Raw genomic sequence first — 26,733 nt, 5'->3', positions numbered from 1 at the left:
CACACACACACACACACACACACACACACACAACCAAACTAAGGACCAGAAAGCTTAAATGACTTTTTTCGAAGGTCACAGAGGTAGAGTTGAAAAGTGAATACTAGAAATCAGGTGTCTTGATTCCAGTCCAGTTTTCTTTCCATTCCAACAAGGAAACTATATGGCCTTATGATAACAGGCACATAAAGGTGATCCTCTGCATATATCTCAAATGTATTGCAACTGATAATGTTAATAGTAGAATATTCTGATTGGATGGTTATATAAGCAAACTGGACACAGTAGAAGGCAGGTACTGATACAAGCTACTATTGCAAATAGCTAGGGAAATAAGAGAAAATTAAACCCAAATTCAGTAGAAGGAATAAGACCAAAAATTAAAGAATTAGAAGCAAAATAAACTGAGAGTTGGTTCTTCAAAAAAAATTAACATATCAAAATCCCTACCAAGATGAAGAAAAAGAAAGGGACCACATAAACTACCAAGATCAGGAATGAAAAAGGGGATATAATTACAGCTTTCAGACATTAAAAAGAAATTATAGGATATTATGAATAACTTTATGCCAACAAATTTGGAAAGTTATGGAATGGACAGATACAATTTAGCAAAACTAACACAAAAATAAATAAAAAATTTAAATAATCTTTTGTCTATTTATACGTTTGATGTAATTCACGAGTGAAACTATCTTACAAAAGCTTCCTATGAAGAAAACCCAAAACTAGATTCCCAGGTGAATTTTTCCAAACACATAAAAAATAGATAGTAGATAGTTTAAATTTCATATAAAGTCTTTCAAAACAATTTCCAACTTCTTTTATGAAGCAGCACAAACCTGATACAAAGCATACAAGTATATTAACATAAAAGAAATTACAAGACAAGCCTCATTAACACAGACACAGAAATAAGTTTTTTTAAAATAGCATTTTGAATCTAGCAAAATGAAAAGGCTAATAAGCTAACATATACCATTTCCAAGTATGGTTTATTCCAGGAATACATCTTGTTTTACCATTTGAAAATCAAGGAATGTAGTAATTCACCACATTAAGAGACCAAAGGAGTTTTTAAAGACTCTGACATAGACAGAAAAGGCACCAGATAAAATTCAATATCATTGATGATTAAAAAAAAAACTCTTGACAATCGAGGAATAGAATTCCTTTCATTTAAAAAAGTTATCTATGAAAAACTTACAGCTATTATTATACTTAATGGTAAAATATGGAATACTTTCCCCTAACATCAGGAACAAGGCAAAGATGTTCTTTTATACCATTTCTATTTATCACTATAAAGCAATGAGGCAAGAAAAATAAAAGGTAAAGTTTAGAAATCAAGTAAGACTTTCTTTTATTGGCACTGACAGGATTGTATACACAGAAAATACAAAATAATTCATAAACTATTTGAATAAATAATTGAATTTATAAATGTCATGGATAAAAGATCAATGTACAAAAAGAAATTGCAATCCTATGTGCTAGCCTCCAAAATCGAAAAATAAATAAAAATATTTACAAAGGAAAACATACCACATACCTAGAAATAAATTAAACAAAGTTACTTCAAGACCTCTACAATTAAAACTACAAAACACTGTTAAGAGGAATTAAAGATGACCTAGATAAATGGATAATTATATTATGTTCATCAATTAGAAGACTCAGTATTGTAAAGATGTCAATTTTATTCAGGTTATTCTCTAAAGTCAATGCAATTCCAAGCAAAGTCCCAGATTTGTGAAAATTGATAAGATCTAAAATTAATATAGAATCAAATCAGGAATAGAGAAGGAAGACAATCCTGATGAATAAAAAAGTTGGAAGGCTCTTGCTACCGGATATCCAAAAATACTGCAAAGCCAAGTAAAGATTGAGAAACCATCTTAGCAATCTAAAGAGATGGTAACAGATGGAATCGAACCTTTCTGAAAGGATTTCTAGAACTACTTAGCCTTGGCTGAGAGTTCCCAGACTTCATAGTTCCCTCCCAGTGCTAAGACCAGAATAAGCATATTGTGCTAGCTGATGTTATTATTACCTCTATTTCTACACCCCACCTGCCCCCTGCTGTCTCCTTCCCTTCACCATATACAACACGATTGCCAGGACCCTATGATTCAGTTAGGACTGACTCCACTCTCTTTTTCTGGATGAGTATGGGAGCCAGTCCTAAACAAAGCAGAGAATTACATTCCTCTGGCCACAGTGATTCGACAACAGTTGGCAAGTGAGCCAATCAGATTCAACTGTAATAATCATGTTGGAATTGTTCAGAAAGACAATCACTCTCTTCTCCCTGAGACTTAACCCAGAAAGAAAGCAGCCTGGATCTTCTGAGGGCCATTGTGAAGAAAAAGAGCCCACAAGGAAGAATAGGTAATGCAGAAAGATGCGCAGACAAGACATGGAAACAGAACTCATCCAGATAACATCTTTTTAGCTCCAGGACCCAGGCACCTCTGAAGTTACTTATACCCAAGGATTTTTCAGTAATCAAACCAATAAATTCCCTTTATAGTTTACAAAAATGAAAAGCATGAAGACATGTCAGAGACTGGGAAAAGTTATCTGCAATACACATATATATATAATAAACATAATTTACGTGTATTATAACATGTTTTACGTATATGTATGTAACTAGATATAGACAGAGATACACATACATTAAAAAAGGAAAAGTAACCACAGGAAACCCTTCAAATAAAAAAGGAACCAAAAATGAGTGAAATGCTTCAATAGGTACCCTCATAAAAGAAGATATCCAGGAGGTTCTCTGGTGGCCTAGTGGTTAGGATTCTGAGCTTTCACTGCCGTGGCCTGGGTTCAATCCCTGGTCAGGGAACTGAGATCCTGCAAGCCGTGTGGCACAGCCAAAAAAAAAAAAAAGGTATCCAAATAGCCAACAAGCACATAAAAAAGTATTCACCATTATTATATATCAGGTAAATGCAAATTAAAACCAAAAACAAGATATTAGCATATCCTGTGTTGAATGGCTAAATTAGAAAGTGCTGACCAGGTATGTGGAACAATTGGGACTTTCATGCATTGCTTTTAGGAGTACAAGTGGAATCAAACTTTCTGGAAAACTGGAATACCTACCAAAACTAAACATAAAGTCTATCCTATGATTCAGTAATTTCATTCCTATATACATAGCATATACCAAGAGAAATAAGTTCATAAGTCTGCCAAAAGAGCAACTAAAAGGCAAATTAGACATTATGTTGAGAAAAGAAGCCAAATGCATAACTGTGCATACTGTATTTTAACATTTACATGAAGATCAAGAACAAGCAAACCTAATAAATTATAATAAAAGCCAAAATTGCAGTTGCCTCTATGGAGCAATTATTGAGAAGGCAGATGAATGACCTTTCTGAAATCCTGGAAATGTTCTCTGTCTATCACGGTATATACAATGTGAAATTTCATCAAGCTGTACACTTAAGATTAGCACACTTCATACATATTAGTGTATGTATGCCTTAACAAAGCAGTAAAAGATGATTAAGGGGAAGTGGTACAGCTATACTTTTTGAGGTAAATGGGAAATAAAATGGAAGGAAAAAGTGTAGCTAAATGTACCTGAAGAAGCATAAACCAAATAGCTTTCATCTTCTCAAATAAAAAAGGAGTACACTCTTCCCCGTTTGAAGGTGTTAAATATAAACTTTCCTCCACTAAAATGGGATGACACCTGTCTGATGCTTACTTCAATTATACCTGGTCTTCCTCATTGTCCACAGCTCTTCTTCTTGTCTTGAGATCACAGGGAACTTGCACAGATGTGTCTTTTCCCCTTGAGCAGAGTGACATGATGGGGCTGGACTACGCAGATGACAACAATCCTGCTCCAAACTGGGGCCAACTCTATACAGTCAGTTGATGTGCCAGAGGGACTGTAATATCAGCAAAATTACAATGCAAGAACTTGCCAGAAAAAATCCAAGAAGCTGTGTATGGCCATGACAGAGGAATTTATGGAAATGTCTATGGAGTTGCTGCCTCTGAGATAACTGAAGTCACACATTTAATGTTCCGTTTTGAGCCAGTACTGATCAGTGGATCCAATAATTAGGAAAATGAGCTGGAAACTGGAGCTTACCAGGACCTATGCATGTCTTCCTGTCTCATGGCCCCGCTAAACTCAGAATAATGGCTTCTTCCCTCTGCCTTCCAATTCTCACATAAACTCTTATTTTAGACAACTCTAAGCTGGAACTGGATAAGGAAGTAATTCTGGGAAATGTAGTCCCAGCCATGTCCAAAGTAACACAACATAAGCCAGCCCAACCAACTTCTAGCTTTCCTGTCACAAGGTCTCTTTTATAAAAATTCAAAACATTGGGTCCAATTCCCAGTCATGAGCAAGGACAAAGAACAAAATACAAAAATATGATAACAGATGAGACTCTTCTTTCAAAACCTTTGTACTTATTTCCACTGGATTACTTATTAGACAGGAAAAGCTTTTAATAATAAAAACTGATAATCTTTTAGTAGAAAAAAAAAGGGGTTGGGGAATATTGGGTAGGCAATTTCCAGTTTCTGCCATACTAGATCAAAATGAAATTACCATTTACGAAAAATTACAAATACCGAAGTGTTGATACCACAATGACTGCATACTTAGAGAACAATGAGAGTTAATTAGAAACTAATAATAATTTTAAAAAGACCGTATGCCTGCATACGAAAAAATACACTTCAACTCCCCAATGGGTCCAAAAAACTCTGTAATGGAAATAACATTTACATCCAAACCAAAACAAAAGCACCTCATAAAACATATGCAGCTACAGCTGAAAGGTATTAGAGGAAATTTATCACCTTAAACATTCATCAGAAAATTAAAACTGGAAATCAATGAGCCAGCAGTAGTCCACTTTAAGGATGAGGCACCGATCTTTGCTTCTAGTATGAATTTTCTTAGAACACAGTAAGTGATGTTCATGAAGGTGTTACCACATGATTTACATACACAGGGTTTCTCTTAGTTGTGAGTTCTCAAGTCTTCAAAAAGATGAGCGACAATTTCTTACATTCACAGGGTGTCTCCACAGTGTGAGATCTTGCGTGCTGCCTAAGATCTGAAAAAGCCTTGCAGACATTTCCTTATTCCTTACTTTATATGTTTCCTCTAGTGTGAGTTTTCAAATGTCTTCGAAAGTAAGCAGGACAAACAAAGGCTTTCCCACATTCCTTACATTCATAGGGCTTCTCACCAGTGTGGCTTCTTACGTGTCTTCGAAAGGATGAAGGACAACTGAATGCTTTCCCACATTCCAGACATTCAAAGGGTTTCTCTCCAGTGTGCATCCTTGTGTGGACAGTAAGGTATGAAGAATGGCGAAAGGCTTTCCCACAGTCCTTACATTCATAGGGTTTCTCCCCAGTGTGCGTTCTCATGTGGATCCTAAGGGCTGAGGGGTAAATGAAGGCTTTTCCACATTTCTTACATTCATAAGGTTTCTCTCCAGTGTGAGTTCTTATATGTACCGTAAGGTGGGAGGAACTAATAAAGGCTTTCCCACATTCCTTACATTCATAAGGCTTCTCTCCACTGTGAGTTCTTAAGTGTTCGGTGAGGGATGAGGAACGACTAAAGGCCTTCCCACATTCCTTACATTCGTACTGCACCTTTCCAGTGTGATCTCTCACATGTGCTCTAAAGGACGAGGGACAACTGAAGGCTTTTCCACATTCCTTACATTCGTAGGGTTTCTCTCTACTTTGATTTTTCACATGTGTATTCAGGGAAGTGGGAAGATAAAAGGCTTTTCCACATTCCAGACATTCATAGGGTTTCTCCCCAGTGTGTTTTCTCATATGGATACTTAAGGAGGACGGACAATTGTAGGCTTTCCCGCATTCCTTACATTTATAGGGTTTCTCTCCCGTATGTGTTCTGACGTGTACGGTGAGCTTTGAGGACTCACTGAAGGCTTTCCCACACTCTTTACATTCATAAGGCTTCTCTCCAGTATGGATTCTTATATGTATTATAAGGTGAGAAGAGGAACTGAAGGCCTTCCCACACTCCTTACATTCATATGGCTTATCTCCACTGTGAATTCTTTTGTGTTTGGAGAGTGAGGAGGAACAACTAAATGCTTTCCCGCACTCCTTACATTCATAAGGCTTATCTCCACTGTGAATTCTTTTGTGCTCTGTAAGGGATGAAGAACAGCTAAAGGTTTTCCCACATTCCTTGCATTCGTAGTTTGTCTTTCCAGTGTGAATCTTCATATGTGCCCTAAAGAATGAAGAACAACTGAAGGCTTTGGTACATTCCTTACATTCATAGGGTTTCTCTTCAGTGGGAGTTTTCATATGCTTCTTAAAACAAGCAAAAAAATGAAAAGCTTTCCCACATTCCTTACACTGATAGGGTTTGCTTCCAGTGTGAGAACTTATGTGATTCTTAAGGGATAAATGATCTGTGAAGGCCTTTTTACACTCCTGGCATTCATAGGCTTTTACTTCAGTAGTTCTCTTGAGTATATTAAGATTTGAGATATGGCTGAAGGTTTGTCTACACTGATTTTCTTCGTTATGTTCATAGATGTTCTCCACCATGTGACTTCTTTTAAAAAATAAAAAGCACATTATTAGCAGCAAGTAAATTTTTACCATTTTCAGTGACTACATCTGTTTTCTGCCCTGTCCAACGATAAGCTGAAAGTTCTCACAGAGGGCTCTACGATAGCCAATATTATCACTGAGTTTTTGGCTTATGGGGTTTTTCTGATGGTTGCTTACAAATGAATTATGTGTCAAACATGGAAGAGCTCAGTCTCATTTGTGGAAAAAATATCTTATGAAAATTCCATATGAAATCACAATTTTTGACCAAGTTTTATATACATGTTTTTAAAATTTCGTGACATTTTAAGATTCTCTCCTGAGACACTACTTTCTCTTACATGAATGGCACTCACCTCAAATGTCTCTCATGGTTTTTGTTCTGATAATCAAAACCATGGTATTCCCAGCTTCTGTGTAAAATGGACAACGAGGAAGCACTCCTTTTGAATCTTACTACATTCTGTTCACTGGATATTTTTTCTCGATAAATATCTTGTGGAGCGACTAATTCATTAGTTTTAAGTTGAGTCTCAAAACCTGAAACAACAAAATAAAGGCATCATGAGAGAAGGACTTTTGGCAGTGTGGCTGGTTCAGGACTTTCCCAATAAGCACAGGGTCAAAATGGCAAAGCAACTAAGAAATAATCCCACGAAGATTGAGACTGATGGTAACATAAATAGGGTATTCCTAGGGGAGCAAAACAAAAAGGAACTGGGTAAAACGCACATGACCGAATACTACATTACAAAGAGGAAATATGGGCTTTCCCAAGAACAAGGAAAGTGTGAGAGGACTGATGAAAAGTCAAAATAGTAATCGAAGGTATCTGTGGAAGATCAGCTTCCTCAGACAAGGCAAAGTTTCACTTTGCTTTTATTTGATTTTTCCAAATGTAATATCCCCCAACCAAGTCAGTTTCTCCCAAGGATTCTTGCCTTCCTGATGCTCCCCCTGGGTGGGTCCTCTCTCTGCTATCTCCAGGTCCTCCTCTTGTTTCCACTGGGAGATCAGATAGGGTGTGTGTAGTGGATACCCTGTTCATGCGGAAAGGTATATCATGAGGTAAAACAATGAGGAACCATAAACATTTCCATGAGACAGGGCAAAAACTTTGCTCTTCTGTTACTCTAAAGCAAGTAGGAATTTAACTGTAACAAAATGTTGAATTTATTTTTTTAAGGTGGGAGGGGGTGGGCTGATGTCTAGAACTGATCTGCCATTCACGTCTAAACCTCAGCATTATTAGAAACTGGTCCAATATTCACAGGCAGGACATACTGTTCTCCTGTTGAAGATAAATAATCTCAGAATACCAATCTCAGACAAGGTTACTCTGAGATCATGATAAGATGAAACAAAATAAGGCTACTTCATAATTTAGCCTAGGGACAGACAAAAAAAGTCGCTGTGCCATCCACAAAATACTAATAGAGTTTCCCCTGCATCCAGATTTCTGTCAGCATCCAATCTAAAGTGAACATGTATGGACTGGGTTGAACGGTACCCCTCAAAAATTCATGTCCATATATACACTACTATGTATAAAATAGACAACTAATGAGAACCTACTGTATAGCACAGGGAACTCTACTCAATGATCTGTGGTGACCTAAATGGGAAGGAAATCTAAAAAAGAGTGGAAATATGTATACGTATAACTGACTAACTTTGCTGTACAGCAGAAACTAACACAACATTGTAAAGCAACTATACTCCAATAAAAATAAATAAATAAATAAATGACAGCATAATATTAAAAAAAAATTCATGTCCAAACAGATCAATGGAACAGAATAGAGAGTCCATAAATAAGCCCATATAAATATAATCAACTTATCTTTGACAAAGGTGCAAAGGCAATACAATGGAGAAGAATATAGTCTTTCCAACAAACGGTGCTAAAACAACTACTAGACATCAACATACATTTAAAAAAAAAAAAAAAGAATCTTGACACAGACCTTACACTCTTGCAAAAATTAACTCAAAATACAGGGGGAGGCATCCAAAGCTTCAGGACAACTTGGGGCCCCATCAATAGGGAGTAAAAAATTAGCTCAAAATAGATCACAGATCTAAATGTAAAACGTAAAACTATAGAACTCCTAGAAGATAACATAGGAAAAAATGTAGGTGACCTAAGATTTGGCGATGACTTGTTAGATAGGTGAAAATTAATCAGGGGAAACTTCACTAAAATGGAGTTGAGAGGCCAGAAGCGGAAGCTTTCATGCAGTTCCACAGGACATCAATTATAGGAAGATGGCTTCCCTGGTGGCACAGTGGTTAAGAATCCACCTGCCAATGCAGGGGTCACCAGTTCGAGCCCTGGTCCAGGAAGATCCCACTTGCCGCAGAGCAACTAAGCCCATGCACCACAACTACTGAGTCTGTGCTCTAGAGCCCACGAACCACAACTACTGAGCCCACGTGCCACAACTACTGAAGTCCACGTGCCTAGAGCCCATGCTCCACAACAAGAAGCCACCAAAATGAGAAGCCCGCGCACCGCAATGAAGAGTAGCCCCCGCTCGCTGCAAACAGAGAAAGCCCGCGCGCAGCAACAAAGACTCAATGCAGCCATAAATAAATAAATAAATAAATTTATAAAAAAACAAATTACAGGAAGAATTGTCAATTACAGACTCCAACAAAAGAATCATCAACAAGAATCACCAGTTATAATCCTGACAGGGAAAGATGTACATTGCATCCCCTATAAGAAATCAACTACCCCAGCAACTAAGCCAATATGAAACCATCATCACTCATTTTTCTCCAATAGACTTTTTTTTCTCCAATACACTTTCATCCAAAACAATCTCTCCCAATTTCCTCCTTTTTCTCCATAAAATTATGTTCTTCTCCCTTGTTTTTTGGACTTGCCTGTGGCTTTTGTTATAGCTTTCTTGTCCTAAATTGCAATTCCTCTGCTATGCCCAAATAAACCATTTTTGTTGGTAAAATAACTATCTTATTTTTAAGGTCAACAGATAATGACCTGAAAGACACAATTCATGAAAGAAAGAATTGACAAGTTGGACTTCATTAAAATTAAAAACTTTTGCTCTGAGAAAAAAACTGCCAAGAGAATAAAAAGCCACAGACTGGAAGAAATTATCTGCAAAAGACATATCTGATAAAGAAGTGTTATCCAAAATATACACAGAATTCTTAAAACTCAACAATAAAGAAAACAAACAACCCGATTAAAAAAATGGGCCAAAAACCTTAACAGATACCTCATCAAGGAAGATACACAGATGGCAAATGAGCATATGAAAAGATGTTCCACATCATATGTCATCAGGAAAATGCAAATCAAAACAATGAGATACCACTATACACCTATAAGAATGGCCAAAATCCGGAACACTGACAGCAAAGAATTTTGAGAATGTGGAGCTGGTGGGAATGCAAAATGGTACAGCCACTTTGGAATACAGTTTGGCAGTTTCTTACAAAACCAAACATACTCTTAACCATACAGACAGGCAATTGCACTCCCTGGAATTTACCCAAAGGAGTTAAAAACATGTCTACACAAAAACCTGCATGTGGATGTTTACAGCAGCTTTATTCATAATTGCCAAAACTTGGAAGCAATCAAAATGTTCTTCAGTGGGTGAATGGATAAACAGACTGTGGTACATCCAGACAATAAAATATAAATCAGCACTAAAAAGAAATGAGCTATCCAGCCATGAAAAGAGGTGGAAAAACCTTAAATGCATATTACTAAGTGAAAGAAGCCAATCTGAAACGGCTATATATATACTGTGATTCCAACTACATGACATTCTGGAAAAGGCAAAACTATGGAGACAGTAAAAAGATCAGTGGTTGCCAGGAGTTGTGGGGAAGGAGAGATAAATTGGGGTGGAGGGGATACAGGATTTTTAAGGGTAGTGAAGCTACTTTATGATATTATAATGGTGGCTATGTCATTATATATTTGTCCAAACCTTAAAATGTACAACACCAAAAGTGAACACTAATATAAACTCTGGACTTAGGGTGATAATGATGTGTCAGTGTAGGTTCATCAACTCTAACAAATATACCACTCTGGTAGGAAGGCTGTGAGTGTATGGGGACAGGGGGTATATGGGAAATATCTATCTGTACCTGTCACTCAATTTTGCTGTGAACCTATGAACTGCTCTAAGAAAAATAAAGTGTACTGAGAAAAAAATCCCTGTCCTCCCAGAATTTCAGAATGTTATTTTATTTGGAAATAGGGTCTTTGCAGATACAATCAAGTTAAGATAAGTTATACTGGATTAGGGTAGGCCCTAAATGCAATGACTGGCATCCTTACAAGGACAGAAAGACTTAGAGACAGAGGATGAAGGCCGTGTGAAGATGGAGGCAGAGATCAGAGTGATGCAGCTGCAAGCCAAGGATTGCTGGCAACCACCAACAGCTAGGAAGGGGACAAGGAGGGATTTTTCCTGAGCCTTCGGAAGGATCACGACACCCTGATTTCAGACTTCCAACCTCCAGAAATTTAAAAGAATAAGGTTCTGTTGTTCTTAGCCACCCAGTTTGTGGTGCTTTGTTATGGAAGGCCTAGGAAACCAATACAGCCTGCTTCCATAGACCTACCCCCAAGTCATTCAACCTAAGTACACAAATCCGATAATATTTACTTTCTAACACCTTCTTTCTGAGACACGCCATGGCTCCCCATGGCATGTGTTCTCCCTCACTGCTCCAAGTAATAAACCCAACTTGCTTAACTGGTGGTTTCTGGGTACAGGACATTAACAGCAGTAAAATTCTCAAAAGGTCCCAAACCACCAATTTTCTCCCTGTGCCCCAAAGTGACCCCTGAAGTCTGTGCCCACAATTTCTATACTTAATAAGCCTTGAGGCTTCCAACCACAAGAAAAAGAGAAAGTCAGTTCAATATACATGTTTATTTTCTTTCTTTTTTTATGTTAATTTCATATTTATCTTCTTGCCCATTACACCTAAGCATTTTGAATACAGGGACATCTTGTTTTTTATAGTATACATTCAAAAGGGTTTGATATAGAGTTCACCCTCAAAAAAATGCTTAATGAATGAAAGAATGATTGAATGAAGAAAAATAAGACCAACAGCATCTTTGTAACACTGGATGAAATGAAAACTCTGCATTCAGTGCCAGTGTCAGAATGGATAAGGAGATTTCCACTGATTCTTTTTTTGTTGTTGTTTTATACTGGTAGAATATTTTAACAATATGCATTGTTATTGTTTATTTTCATGGTGAAGCCACTAGACTGTAAGTTCCTTGGGGTCAGTGACCATGTCTGTCTTATTTACCAATTTATTCCAATTCCTCAACCCAAATCCTAGAAGAAAGTCAATTAGTAAGATAAAACCGTTTTCTAAACGACTAAATGAAGGAATGTTGCCATCCTTACCTAATGAGGCCAGGTTCCGGAAGTTTTCCAGCATCACATCTCTGTAGAGGTTTCTCTGAGCGAGATCTAGCAAAGCCCACTCCTCCTGGGTAAAGTCCACAGCCACATCCTCAAAGACCACTGGTTCCTAAAACATTCCACATATTTTGTTCAGAAAAGTGCCAACTCCCCCAGTGTGTGCAGGAGGATGAATGAGCCTGGAAATACTGAGGAACTGAGAATCAATTCATAGGAAGTTCAGAAGATTCTATTCTCCCAACATCTACCCTAAGATTCAGTCATCAGATCTTCTTCGTTCTACATAAGCATCCTGACTGATCAAATTTTCTCACAGATTTAACAACACTTTTGAAACAATAAATTTATCTTTCCACAGTTTGATGGTGACCAATTCCAGTCTTACAATAATCCAGAACATCCAGAGGATATAGCAGAAATGAGAGAAATGCTCTAGAAATGAAATAATAATTTCCACATTGAAACCAGCAAAAATTCCTTGTTACAGAAACAATTTCACTGCTTCCTTATATTCCACCATAGCAACCAGCACAACACAAAACACTGGGTCAAATCTGGATGAGGTTTTAATGAATTAAAACACACTGAGGGACAGAGAGCTTTTCTTTTTCTTTTTCTTCTTTCCCCACAAACCTGGGGCCCAGGAGTCTGCAAGAAGCACAACATTCAACCCAGGCGCACAGCCAGCCACATTTTCTTGCACTCAAGGCCAGGGGGCTGTAAATTGTACAACATGAGCTAAATTCAGCCTATCATCTATTTATGTAAGTAAAGGTTTATTGGAACACAATAAAACATTTGTTTATACACTGTATATGGCTGCTTTCACAATAAAATGGCAGAATTGAGTAAAACAGAAACTCTATGGCCTTCAAAGCCTAAAATGCTTACTATGTGGCCCAATGCAGGAACAGGTTGCTGACCTCTGCTCTAAACGGTTAGGAGATCGATGGCCCAGGGGAACTGAAATATTCTTTTGGAGAATTATTAACTCTTACTTACCTGTGTCATATTTTTCTGTAACTCAGCAGCTGTTCTTTCTTCCTCCATGTTCCCTTAATGAAGAAAGACAGAGTATTGAGAAGTTAGAGCTGAGGCAGGAGAAAGAAGACACGAGAATCTGGGTCTCCCCACAATTTCCATAATCAAGACTGTGGATTTTGCAGCACATCTGTTAGGAGTGATCACTCCCCTCAAAACACACACACACACAGACATGCATAGCCCTAAGACACCCAAGCAAACACACATCAATCTTGTAAGAAAATAGAGGGGGGAAGAAAAAAAGAAGTTAGAGCAATCTTATCTCCTCTAGAGCTATAAAACAGTCCTCTGGTTCTTGTAGATCATAAAAAAAAACAGGTTAAGAGTTCCATTTTGTAAGCAAGTTAACTGTAGTCTAAAAAAATTTAGCTGTCAATTTGATCATAATAATGAAAACATAAAAAAATCAGAGAACGCCTTCAATAGTAAGAATATACACACCATCTCAAATCCAGGAAAGTGTGACCTGTATGCCAGACTTCCGGGGGTTCCACTCCCAATATTTATTTCTGCACCTCTTGGCAGGCTAACATGTATTACTGCTCAGCCCCTGACTACTAGACCCTCTCCCACAAGGGCTGCAGGGTCCCCAAAACCTGGTTTTTGAGAAACAGCATCAACTGACTGAATTCCACATACAGGTGGCAGAGAAGACTTCTCCTATTCAATTCTGCAGGAATTGTACAGGAGGTACAGCAGCAGCAGAACAAGAACACTCGGAGTGAAGTTAGCAGTGTGTGTCATCTCTCACAGTGATATCTGTAGCACTACTGCACAAATTTCAAATAACGAAAATGCAACAGTTTCTTCCACTGCCGTGGATGAAGTATGTATTTTAAAGCCAATACAAACTGTAACATTCTTTACTAACAACATGTTCCATTTGAGCAACCAAGATATGAGAATGACTTGGCAAAGAGATGCCCATACCTCTGCAAAAAGATTATTCATAGAAATTCTGCAAATGAGATACTAACACAACCAGTTTATAGTTGAAGAATCTTGGAAAGAGTCACTTTAACTATGTGCTCAATGCTACCCAATTAGAAAGCTGCTGAGGAGCTGTGTGTATGCACGTGTATTTACCTTCAAAGCCTAAATGCCCAATGAGTGTATTTCTGAACATATACCTTACAATTTAGTTGTCAGTGAGGCCCTTATGCCCTAACATTACCAGGGTCTGGCCTAGAACCCTGTTGGGCACACTATGGAGAGTAAACAAATGAAGTATTCTATTGAAGTGTTTTATCTTTGAGCTCCTTCTCTTGACTAAGCCCTATGTCTTCAGCAAGGATGCTTCCCTTAAGGCCCTTACCTCCTGCTCCTTCATCTCATATTTATTTAGGTAATATTCACCCTGTCCTACTACATGCAGTCACAGGAGACACAGCACTGAACAAAACAGAAAAATCCTAAAGTGCCTGGGTCGTTTGAAGGAGGACCACTAAATTAACAAAATATTATCAGGTGGTGGTATATGCTATATAAAAATGCATCACATTATAGGGATAAGGAGATACACACATATTTATCTTTAGCAAATCAGGACTGCTTATGTGACAGGGTAGAAGCAGGAAATTAAAATAACTGTTTCAGATAACACTAGAAATCCACGGCTGGTGTGGTATATATATTTATATACAACTGACCCTTGAACAATTGCAGGGGTTGGGGCACCAACCCTCCGGCAGTGGAAAATTCGAGTATAACTCATAGTCAGCCTTCAGTATCCAAGGATTCAACCAACCACTGATCCTGTAGTATTGTAGTATTTAGTACTGAAAAAAATCTGCATATAAGTGGACGCGTGCATTTCAAACCCATGTTGCTCAAGGGTTAATTGTATTTACAAAAATCATCAATTCCTATAGAAGAAAAATCAGTATCAATGGGTTAACCATTGACTTATAAAGGCAGAAAAAGAACAGCATAAAGGTTTAGAAAAAAAAACGAGTATATGACAAAATTAACAATATTTTTAAAAACTTAAACAGAATCAGAAAAGCTAAAATGGCAATACTACCCAAAGCAATCTACAGATTTAATGCCATCCCTATCAAATTACCCATGACATTACAGAACTAGAATAAATAATCCTAAAATTTATACAGAACCATAAAAGACCCAGAATTGCCAAAGCAATTCTGAGGAAAAAGAACAAAGCGAAAGGCATAACGCTCCTAGGCTTCAGACAATACTACAAAGCTACAGTAATCAAAACGGTGTGGTATTGGCACAAAAACAGACACACAGATCAATGGAACAGAACAGAGAGCCCAGAAATAAACCCACATGCCTACGGTCAATTAATCTTCAACAAAGGAGGCAAGAATACACAATGGGAAAAAGACAGTCTCTTCGGCAAGTGTAGCTGGGAAAGTTGGACAGCTGCATGTAAATCAATGAAATTAGAACACAACCTCTCCTGTGGAGAAAAGGGAAACCTCCTACACTGTTGGTGGGAATGTAAATTGGTACAGCCACTATGGAGAACAGTATGGAGGTTCCTTAAAAAACTAAATATAGAACTACCATATGATCCAGCAATCCCACTCCTGGGCATATATCTGGAGAAAACCATAATTCAAAAAGATACATGTACCCCAAAGTTCACTGCAGCACTATTTACAATAGCCAAGACATGGAAGCAACCTAAATGTCCATCAACAGAGGAGTGGATAAAGAAAATGTAGTACCTACATACAGTGGAATATTAGTCAGCCATAAAAAAGAATGAAATAATGCCATTTGCAGCAACATGGATGGACCTAGAGACTGTCATACTGAGTGAAGTAAGTCAGACAGAGAAAGACAAATATCATATGATATTGCTTATATGTGGAATCTAAAAAAAGGTACAAATGAACTTATTTACAAAACAGAAATAGAGTCACAGATGTATAAAACAAACTTATGGTTACCAAGGGGGCAAGGAGGGAGAGGGATAAAGTGGGAGATTGGGACTGACATATACACACTACTATATATAAAATAGATAACTAATAAGGGCCTACTGTATAGCACAGGAACTCTACTCAGTACTCTGCAATGACCTATATGGGAAAAGACTCTAAAAAAGAGTAGATATATGTATATGTATAACTGACTCACTTTGCTGTACACCTGAAACTAACACAAAATTATAAATCAGCTATACTCCCATTAAAATTTTTAAAAAAAGAACACACCCTCTCACCATACACAAAAACAAACTGAAAATGCCTTAAAGACTTAAACATAAGATGTGACACCATAAAACTCCTAGAAGAGATCATAGGCAAAGCATTTTCCAACATAAATTGTACCAATGTTTCCTTAGGTCAGTCTCCCAAGGCAACAGAAATAAAAAACAAAAATAAATGGGACCTAATCAAACTTATAAGCTTTTGCACAGCAAAGGAAACCATAAACAAAACGAAAAGACAACCTATGGAATGGAAGAAAATATTTACAAATAATGCAACCAGCAAGGCTTAATTTCAAAAATACACAAACAGCTCATACAACTCAACAACAAAAAAACAAACAACCCAGTCAAAAAATGGGCAGAAGGACTTCCCTGGCAGTCCAGTGGTTAAGACTCCACGCTTCCAATGCAGGAGGCACGGGTTTGATCCCTGGTCGGAGAACTAAGATCCTACATGCCACACAGCCAAAAAAAAAAAAAAAAAAACGGCAGAAGACCTAAATAGACATTTCTCCAAAGACATACAGATGGCAAATAGGCACGTGAAAAGATGCTCAACAATGCTAATTGTTAGAGAAATGCAAATCAAAACTATAATGAGGTACCCCACCTCACACTGGTCAGAATGGCCATCATTAAAAAGTCTACAGATAACAAGCACTGGAGAGGGTGTGGAGAAAAGGGAACCCTCCTACACTGTTAGTGGGAATGTAAGTTGGTGCAGTCACTATGGAAAACAGTATGGAGGTTCCTCAAAAAACTAAAAATAAAATTAACATATGACCCAGCAATCCCACTCCTGGGCATATACCCAGAGAAAACTATAACTCAAAAAGATACATGCACCCCTATGTTCAAAGCAGCACTATTCACAATAGCCAAGGCATGGAAACAATCTAAATGTCCATGAACAGATGAATGGATAAAGAAGATGTGGTACATATATACAATGGAATACTACTCAGCCATAAAAAAGAGAAGGGAATAATGCTATCTGCAGCAACATGGATGCAACTAGAAATTATCATACTAAGCAAAGTAAGTCAGAAAGAGAAAGACAAATACCATATGATATCACTTATATGTGGATCTAAAATATGGCACAAATGAAACTATCTACAAAACAGAAACAGACTCACAGATATAGAGAACAGATTTGTGGTTACCAAGGGGGAGAGAGGGTGGGAGAGGGATAGACAAGGCAGTTAGCAGATGCAAACTATTTGGGGTTAGCAGATGCAAACTATTACACACAGAATGGATAAACAACAAGATCCTATTGTATAGCACAGGGAACTATATTCAATATCCTGGGATAAACCATAATGGAAAAGAATATTAAAAAAGAATGTATATATGTGTATAACTGAGTCACTTTGCTGTACAGCAGAAATTAACACAACATTGTAAATCAACTATACTTCAATTAAAAAAATAATAAAGTGAAAAAAAATGTTTAAAAAATTAAAAAATATAGGGACTTCCCTGGCGGTCCAGTGGTTAAGACTCTGCGCTTCCAACGCAGGGGGCGCGGGTTCGATCCCTGGTCAGGGAGCTAAGATCCCGCATGCTGCAGGACCAAAAAATAAAATAAAATAAAATAAATAAATGAATATAAACACAAAACCTGTTTACATCCAGTCATTAAAGAAAAAAATTAGCAGTTTAGAACATACCTACAAAGGAAACAGAAGTTGCAGATTGTTTTACAGACAGGTTCACCAAGTAAGTAAAGGATTCATAATTCCATTTTGGGGGGGGGTGCTGTTTTCCTGTGTATTTCCAAGACCAGAAAAGTACTCAAAACTCAAATATATGTGTATACACACATACACACATATATATATGAAAGATCTCATTCATATACACAAGAGCAAAATATTTAAATATTAGTACAGTCCAGAAATGAATAATGAAGATAATAATCACAAACTAAGTTCATTTCCTCCTAGGAATGAAGTGTGGTTAAAATGATTAACATAATTAAAATGATTAATATAATTCACATTAATAGAAAAAGATCATATGACTCATCCCCTTCGATACAAAAGTGACTGATCTCTATCAATATGCATTGATGATAATAATTTAACCCACTAGGACTAGAGGGAAATGGGCTTTAATTAGAAAAAATATATATTATTTACAAACACCTACAGCAAACATCCTATTTAATGGTGAAATGGCAGAATAATTCCCTCTGGGATCAGGAACAAGACGAGGATGCACTTAAATGCTATTCTACATTGAACTGAATGTCCTGGCAAACGCACTAAATAAATAAAAAGAATATAAGGTACAAAGAATAAGAAAACGCTGAAACTGACATATGATCACACTTTCGGTGTGAAATTCAAAAAAAATCTACAGATAAATGACTAACATTTAGAGCTGCAACTGGCAAGGGGGGTTAAAAAGATACTAAGTAATCACTTCACTTTTATGCAGCTGAATATAATGTAGCAAACTGATGCCCACAGGAAGAGAAAAAAAACATCACAGGTTAAGAATAATATCTCTCGCACCAGGAAGGGAGAGGTGGGGACGGAGTGAGGCAAATGTCACCCCATTCTCACGGAACAAGCTGAAATCCACAGACCTGCGCAGAGACGAGGTTGAGACTCGTCCCCGTGACCCGAATGGCAGGGATGCTTTTCCTTTCTGGAAAGAGAGCAGAGGATGATTTTGGAGGCCGATTAAATACGAGGATGGCTCTCCAACTCTCGCCTGCAGCAGACTCACCCCGACTGCTGGACCCTCACAGAGTTCCTGATTCAGTGAGTTTGGTACCAGCCGCGGCTGCTGGAGGCCCCGGGCGCGGGTGTCCCAGCGTGGAGCGGTGGGCACAGCCCAAGCGGCCGCCTTTTGGCCTCAGACCCCAAGGCCAAGCTCTCCACCTCCCGCGCACCGGACTTGGGGCGGGCTGGGCTGAACCAGGTAGGACGCGGACCGAGGCAAAATTTACATCAGATTTAGACGGGGCTGTAAGGGGACATGGCCGCCAGCTTGCGCACGAGCAGAAGTGCACGGCTGCTTCCGGTTTCTGCGCCACGCAAAGCGTCAGGGGCGGGGCCTCAGGAGCTGGGAAATTTGGGTTGGGAGGGGCGGTGGCATCTTCCAGCCGCAAGTGGAGAAGTGCTAATTTCCTTCTGCGGAGAGACGCGACTGGGTCTTGGGGTTGGGTCAACCTAGGACTTGGGGTTGGAGAGGGCCTGGAGCGGGACCAGGCTATGAGCGGGGCTTGACTAGGCCTGTGGGGCGGAGATGGGGCGCGACCAGGCCTAGGGGCGTGGCTTAGTTGAATATTCCAAAGAGCTGAGTTTAGGGTGGGATCAGGTCGAGGGGTGGGACTGTAGCAAGAGGAGGTCCCACAGTCAGGCTGGTGATATGGGGCACTTTGAGACAAGACGATGTCCTCATCCCTGGGGACCACTGTAGCAGGTTAACTAGCCAATAAGGCAGAAATGGCAAGCCAAGACCGGTCCCCGAAGCACAGTTAGGGGAGGCGTCTTTGTCCACAGCCAGCACGCCTCTGCTGTGACCCAGTCAGATCTGCTATGAAGGACACCATCATCATTCTAGCTGCTCCCCAGAGGGATATTGAGACACCCACCCACCCACCCAACCCTTGGGCTGGCCCAACTAAAACACTGCTTAAAGTAACTGAAGTCAAGGAAGTTTATATCCCTGCCTCCCTAGGATCCCAAAGGAGGTGGCTTACCCTACTAAAAGAATGCTCCAAACCACGAGATGGGCGTTGGACCCTGCTTAAGGGAGATTCTCACCAGGAGGACACCTAGAGAGGAGGTAGGAGCCCAGACTCTTGGGGAGATGAGAAGTGATGGAGTGGAGGATCCTGGAAAAAAAGGTCTGGTGCCCTCTACTGGAGAAAAAAATGCAGCACGGTGTCCCACAATAGGAATACCGTGTAGAAACTGAAATACTTTATCCTCTGCTTTGCCAGTGACCATCCAAAAAGTAACAGACAAAAAGGGCAAAAGGAGAAGGCCAAAAAAAGAGGGGCTGATTCTCTCTTGAAGGAGGAAATACACATCATCTCTCTCTTTAAGGACCTCCCCCCAAGAAGCACTCCCCCTTCACCCCAGGAAGTGAATGAATTGGGAGGAGGATGAATTAAAAGGGCAATTACCTGCTTAACTATTAAAATTGGCCCACTTTTGCTAAGAGATGCTTCTGTCCTGGTTGTTCCTCCCAGACTCTCCCTTTTCCCATTATTGGAATGGACCTCCTCGGTCAACCTCATGAAACAAGCCTAAAGCTTTTGCTATGGTGGGTATCACCTGGTGGGAACCAGTTAACTTTCTCCTACCCATGTGGGTGACCAATATGCCACAGTACTGGCTAAGGACAGGCGCTGAAGGATTACGGCCTGTCATAGCTGACTTACTGAAAGAAGGGGTACTGATTCCTACCATGTCACCTTTCAGTTCCCTGGTGTGGCCTGAGCCAGTATGAATATATGGAGGCTGCCTACGGACTATAGAGGGTTAAACAAGACTACTCCCTTCATTATAACATCCCTACCAAATATCATCACCTTAATGGATGACATTCAAAATAACATGGGTAAATGGTTTGAAGTTATAGATTTAGCTAAATGCATTCTATTCAGTAAACGTTTCACAGGAGAGAGAGACAGTCTCACCTACTGCCCATGTACTTTATCCTTTGCTCCACTAGAGGCAAAGTGGAACAAACTCGAACCTGCTCTGGAGACCCAGGAAGTGGAACTAAGAACCTTGGGCTTGGGAATTTCCTGGCGGTCCAGTGGTTAGGACTCCACGCTCTCACTGCTGAGCGCCAGGATTCAATCCCTGGTCCGGGAACTAAAATCTCACAGGCCGTGTGGCACAACCAAAACAAACAAACAAACAAAAAAACCAAAACCTTGTATTTTTTTTGCTGTTCAGTATCTGTATTTATTTATTTATTTTATATAAACTGATCTTTTTTAACTTTTTATTTTACATTGGAGTATAGCCGATAACAATATTGTGGTAGTTTCAGATGCACAGCAAAGTGACTCAACCATACATATACATGTATCCATTCTCCCCCAGACTCCCCTCCCATCCAGGCTGCCACATAACATTGAGCAGAGTTCCCTGTGCTATACAGTAGGTCCTTGTTGGTTATCCTTTTTAAATAGCAATGTGTACATGTCAATCCCAAACTCCCTAATTATCCCTTCCCTCCACCCTTCCCCCCCTGAAAAAACCTTGTATTAGACCACACCATTTGAGCGATACTCTGGGGACAATCACATCCTCTACTGCTGGCTCCAAATGACCACCAACTTTAACCCCTAATCTGTGACTGGGCCTCTTCCCTGTAGTCGAAGAGCCAAATCTAGACACAGCTAAGCAGTTTTATATTCTGAAGGTGGCAGAGCAGAAAGCCTCTTACAGCATCAGAACCCAGGAGGCAATGAGAAACTCTCACGACAGGTCTCCCATCCTCTCATGTTCTGGGAGGATCACAGGGCCAACACCCAGTTTCACCACAGGTCAAGTCTTTGCCTGCATAGTCTATGTGGATAGAGGCAAAGTCTCAAGGGCACCATTTCTCCACACCTCTAGCCCCCAATCTTTCATGTATCTAGCTAAGAATTCTTTTTCGGTACTTTTTGTGGTAGGCAGAATAGCGCCCCTTGCCAAAATTACCCATGTCCTAATCCGCAGAACCTATGAATGTTACTTTATATGGCAAAAGGGACTTTGCAGGTATGCCTTAATTAAGGCTTTTGAGATGGGGAGATTATCATGGGTTACCCAGGTGGACCCAATATAATCACAGGGATCCTTGTAAGTGAAAGAGGGAGACAGGAGTCAGAGAAGGAGATGTGAGGATGGAAGCAGAAGTCAGAGTGATGTGGAGCCATGACCCAAGGAATGGAGACAATCTCTAGAAGCTGGAAAGACAAGGAAATGAATTCTTCCCTCCAGCCTCTGGAAGAAATACAGCCCTGTGGACCCCCTGATTTTAGCCCAGTGAGACCCAATTCAGATGCCTGACCTCTACAGCTGTAAGATAAAATACTTGTGTTGTTTTAAGATACTAAGTTTCTGGTAACCTGTGATAAAAAGAAATGTTCACATATTGAGGTATGGGGAAGTCATTCTGGCCTATACATGAGTTAACTTGCATTTTATGCTAACTAAAATAGCCTGTTTGTGGCCTATCAAACATACATTGTACATCTGCTTTAATTATTAAAGAAAAGTGTGCATCGACCAGAAGTAAAGAATGTCCATGCTAAAAATTAAGATTAAATGCCTCCCTTCCTGGGACGCCAGTGCTGGTACTCCTTCCATACTGACTCCCTTCCCAGGTGCCAAGGCCATACTGACTAGCTGTGCACGTGCTGATCTGTTTTTTTAAAACCTTAAAGGAATGTATCCCTGACTTGCTTGATGTTCTTTGTTCTCACAAGACATAAAGCTGTCCTGAAAACCAGGCTTCTCTAGAGCAGTTTCTCAAAGTAATCTGGGAAGCTGGCTTCCAAGCTATAGTCCTCAGTTTGGCTCAAATAAAACTCTTTTCTATTCCTACTGTAGATTGCTTATTGATAACTTTTGTCGACACCTATCATAGCAGCAATAGGGGACTAACACACAGATACCCTAACAAACTGTACTGATAGAGCTTGGACCAAAATGGTTCTGTTCCTTTTAGGGAACATCTGACAAGAGTGGCTGGGACCATGACTCCCAGTAGGGTGATTGGAGGTAAATGGAGGATATACCACAGCCAGGCTCCCCATCCAGAGCCAAGCCAGTTAAATATTAAGCCCAAATGCTGGCAGCCAAACACACCCTGCTTTGACTGGCCAGCAAGAAGTCCAGGGTAATATGATTGTTCATTACGGGATCCTAGTTCCCCGACCGGGGATCGAACCCGCACCCCCTGCAGTGGAAGCTCAGAGTCTGAACCACTGGACCACCAGGAAAGTCCCATATACCAGAGTGTTTAGAACAATGTCATCATCTGTGGAAAATGTACAAAATAGGCACCAAAAATAATAGGATAAGGCTAAAGGGAATAATAGTGTCCAGAAAGTGAATTTTGTCCTGTCATTTCAAGTTCAATCTCAAGGGAGGCTGCTCCTTCCGGGAGGCTCTTTGAAGTGTCTACATGTGGGCATCCACTTCAGAGGTCACTGTGGGGCGTAGAGAGAAAGTTTGTGGAATGAGACCTTGTTAGAGTTTTACTGTGTTGATTACAAATTCAACATCCTCATTTTACTGCAATTAAACTGATACTTTCTCATCTCCAGAGACCCTGGAGACCAAAATGTTGAACCAATCTCATAAAAATGTTTGTTACCCTACAGAGCTTCTGTTTGGGATGATGGAAAAGTTTTGGAGATGGATAGTGGGGGTAGCTGCACAATATTGCGAATGCACTTAATGCCACTGAGTCGTACACTTAAAAATGGTTAAAATGATTAAATTTTATGTTATGTATATTTTACCGCAATTTAAAAAAATGTTTGTTGTCCTTTGCTGTCCTACGTCATTGTTTGCTTTTGTGCCTGAGCAGCATGTCAGCGATACACACTCTTTCTGATCTCCCAGGAGGAGCAAGGGAAGAAGCTGGAGAGAGTGGACGAAGGACTTACCCTGGGCCACTGTGCAGGGAAGCCCCAGATATTGGAAAACAGAGGCCCTATCCTTCCTGATGATTACATTTCAAAGGAAAGGCTCTCAAATCCTTAGAAACACTTCAGAGTTATAAGAGATATGTATTCACAATGGTAAACGTTTTCAGGAAATGCTCTAGGAACAAGAGGTCAGCGGCCTATCATCAGGTATTGGCTAAAACAGTAACTTTTCCTGGCAGTGTCGACCTTTTTCAGGCAGGCATTTTAATAGGGGTGGGGAGTGCTGGGGCCATTCTAGAGACACAACCTTATGCTGCTAGAAGCCATGCTAGACTTTGGTCAAGTTGCTTATTGCAGGAGTTTGGGTGGAATTGTTATGTGCCAAGGTAGTCCTCACTGCCTTCTACCTTCTTCCACTACCAATTCCATATTTCCTTTGACCTCAGTTGATCATGTTCTTTGCTTAAGAAGGTGACTGAAACCTTCATTCCTAAAGAGTCTGAGCCATTAGTAGTCCCACCTGCATTGGATTGTGGAGATTTCCATTGACTTTATTCATAGGACAAGGGAATACTAAGAGATGCCCTTGGATACCTCCTACATCCCAGACATATTCCCTCCTACTCCCACTGTGTAGTAGCTACCCAATTTCCCCTTGGTAATCAGGATCAGACACCTCAACTGGTGCAGTAACCACCCCTCCCATCTTTGTTGATTCTTTTATGATCCCAAAGTTGCCAGGTGGCAGTCTTAACCTCCAGTTCAATAGAATTATTTTTATGCCTCCTGGTGGAAGAATTCTTCCCTTTGGAGCTAAGACCTCTAGATCAGCACAACCTATCATGGAGATGGAAGCAAAATTTTGCTAGTGGATCATTAGGGGTAATAGTAAGTGGAACCGTTCCCATTTCCAGCCCTTGATTCCTAGACCCATGAATCCTGGCTATGGGAAACACAGCACCATATATTGGAAGCTGATTTAAATTATACACCACATCCTGGAGGTCATTGCCGCAGCCCTGCAAGCCTTTGCTATCTAGCTGCCACAACTGAATCTTCAAAAGGCTGTTCTAGAACAGTAAAATGATTCTCTAAATGTGTTAAAATTTGAGCATGAGCATGCTATGAAATGAGTTTCTTGGTTAGAAGTGATACTGTGTGGGGTAACATGAGGGTGCATAGGTATTCCTCAGTTGGTGGGTTTTGTCAGAAACACTGAAGACACAGAAGGCAAATTCATATGCAGAGTTAAGTGTCTACTCCACTAAGAAACAATCACTTCCCTTTACATTACAGATGTGGTCCAATCAACCTGCCACCTGGTAAATGGCTGATTCTTCCAAGGAATGGTGCCATATCAGTGGCTCAGTATTGGTCTTGCTGTTGGCATACTGGGCACCCAGCCTGGGCTTTAGCAGATCAGACTTGGTGAGTAGTAGTGTTAGTGAACCAAACTTGGGTCCACTTGCCCTCGTGTAGTAAAGCCAATCTACTGACACCGGATTATGGTGAAGGAAAGTGCAGCATTTATTGCAGCGTGCAAAGCAAGGAGTCCAGGGCAGCTAGTGCTTAAAAGACCTAAACTCCTGAAGGCTTTCAAGGAAAGGATTTTAAAGACAGGGTTAGGGAGGGGGATTGTTGGGTGTGTGATCAGCTGGTGGACATTCTTCTGATTGGTTGGTGGTGAGGTAATCGGGAGTCAACATCATCAACCTTCTGGTTCCAACCAGTCTGGGGTCTACATGCTTGTGGGCAGCATACAGTCTTCTTCCACCTGGTGGGGCCTTCAGTATCTGCAAAACAGCTCAAAGGACGTAGCTCAGAATATTATCTAGAGCCCTTGAGGAGGAACTAAATGTCCTTGAATCTGTTTAATGGCTAAACTATTATTATTTTGTCTTGCTTGACTGTTTTCCTTTCTTTCTGCATTTTCTCACTTCTCTCATTAAATTTATTGACTAAAGGTTTTCTACAGACAAAAGGCAGGCAGAGGACATTGGGGGGAGCGGTTCCTATTCTGGGAAGGTCCCATAGGGTCCTGCTCAGTTACGGTACTCCATATTGCTAAGCCCACACATAACTTCCTTCCCTGCCATCATGGCTACTTTGTTCAGGAGCCCACTGAGGAGACAAGAACAGCTGGAGAAGGAGGCTAATAGCCACAGAACCAGTTGTCCTATTGTCATGGTCACTCTGCTGATACAGAACAGATTCCCCACCCAAATTTTGTTTGGATGTCAAGACTGACTCTGCCACACACAAACACACACAGAGGGTATGAAAATGTTCATAACTTACATTACAAATGACCCTTGGTATATAAAATAGATAACTATTAAGGACCTACTTATAGCACAGGGAACTCTACTCAATACTCTGTAATGACCTATATGGGAAAGAATCTAAAAAAGAGTCGATATATGTATATGTAAATGATTCACTTTGCTGTACACCTGAAAATAACACAACACTGTAAATCAACTATACTCCAATAAAATTTTTTTTAAATGACCCTTGGGTCAGCAAGGTGAAATAACTCTATTTGTAAATAATGGCCATCAAATGTCAGTTTTTGAAGACACTGGAGACATACTCTCCACCATTAATTTCTCTCAGTCTTCCATGAACGTTCCTTGGAGCAATAAAAAGGTCTCAATGGTGAGACTTACTAACCAAACATATTCACATTCTCTCCTTCTCCCTCTCTTTCTCCCAACATTGCCTGTCTCTTTGGGACCCTTAATTCTCAACACGTCTTTCTCAGTTCTTCACCCCCACTAACCTTTAGATGGGAACTTTTGGCTCAATGAAGAGCCAATACTAGGTGCACACCT

At 39.8% G+C, this 26,733-nt stretch overlaps 1 protein-coding gene across 7 annotated transcripts in view; it reads right to left on the bottom strand.

The window, feature by feature from the left end:
• ZNF699 (zinc finger protein 699) overlaps nt 1-19,297 on the bottom strand; it is a 33,646-nt gene extending 14,349 nt beyond the window's left edge. The window contains exons 1-7 of one of the 7 annotated variants that reach the window (XM_036846688.1): nt 19,018-19,297; nt 18,875-18,936; nt 13,047-13,099; nt 12,027-12,153; nt 7,548-7,646; nt 6,963-7,146; nt 1,347-6,607 (exon numbers count right to left, since the gene is read on the bottom strand). In XM_036846688.1, the coding sequence (XP_036702583.1) occupies nt 5,149-6,607; nt 6,963-7,146; nt 7,548-7,646; nt 12,027-12,153; nt 13,047-13,094 (1,917 nt within the window). In that variant the 5' untranslated portion in view covers nt 13,095-13,099; nt 18,875-18,936; nt 19,018-19,297 and the 3' untranslated portion in view covers nt 1,347-5,148. The other 6 variants (XM_036846690.1, XM_036846689.1, XM_036846691.1 and 3 more) reach the window with 6 other exon arrangements.
• Nucleotides 19,298-26,733: the final 7,436 nt, after the last annotated feature.

This window comes from Balaenoptera musculus, chromosome 3, assembly GCF_009873245.2.
Source record: "Balaenoptera musculus isolate JJ_BM4_2016_0621 chromosome 3, mBalMus1.pri.v3, whole genome shotgun sequence".
NCBI classification, from domain to species: Eukaryota; Metazoa; Chordata; class Mammalia; order Artiodactyla; family Balaenopteridae; genus Balaenoptera; species Balaenoptera musculus.
Note: the sequence above shows the minus strand (reverse complement) of the source record. Positions and strands in the feature narration are given on the sequence as shown.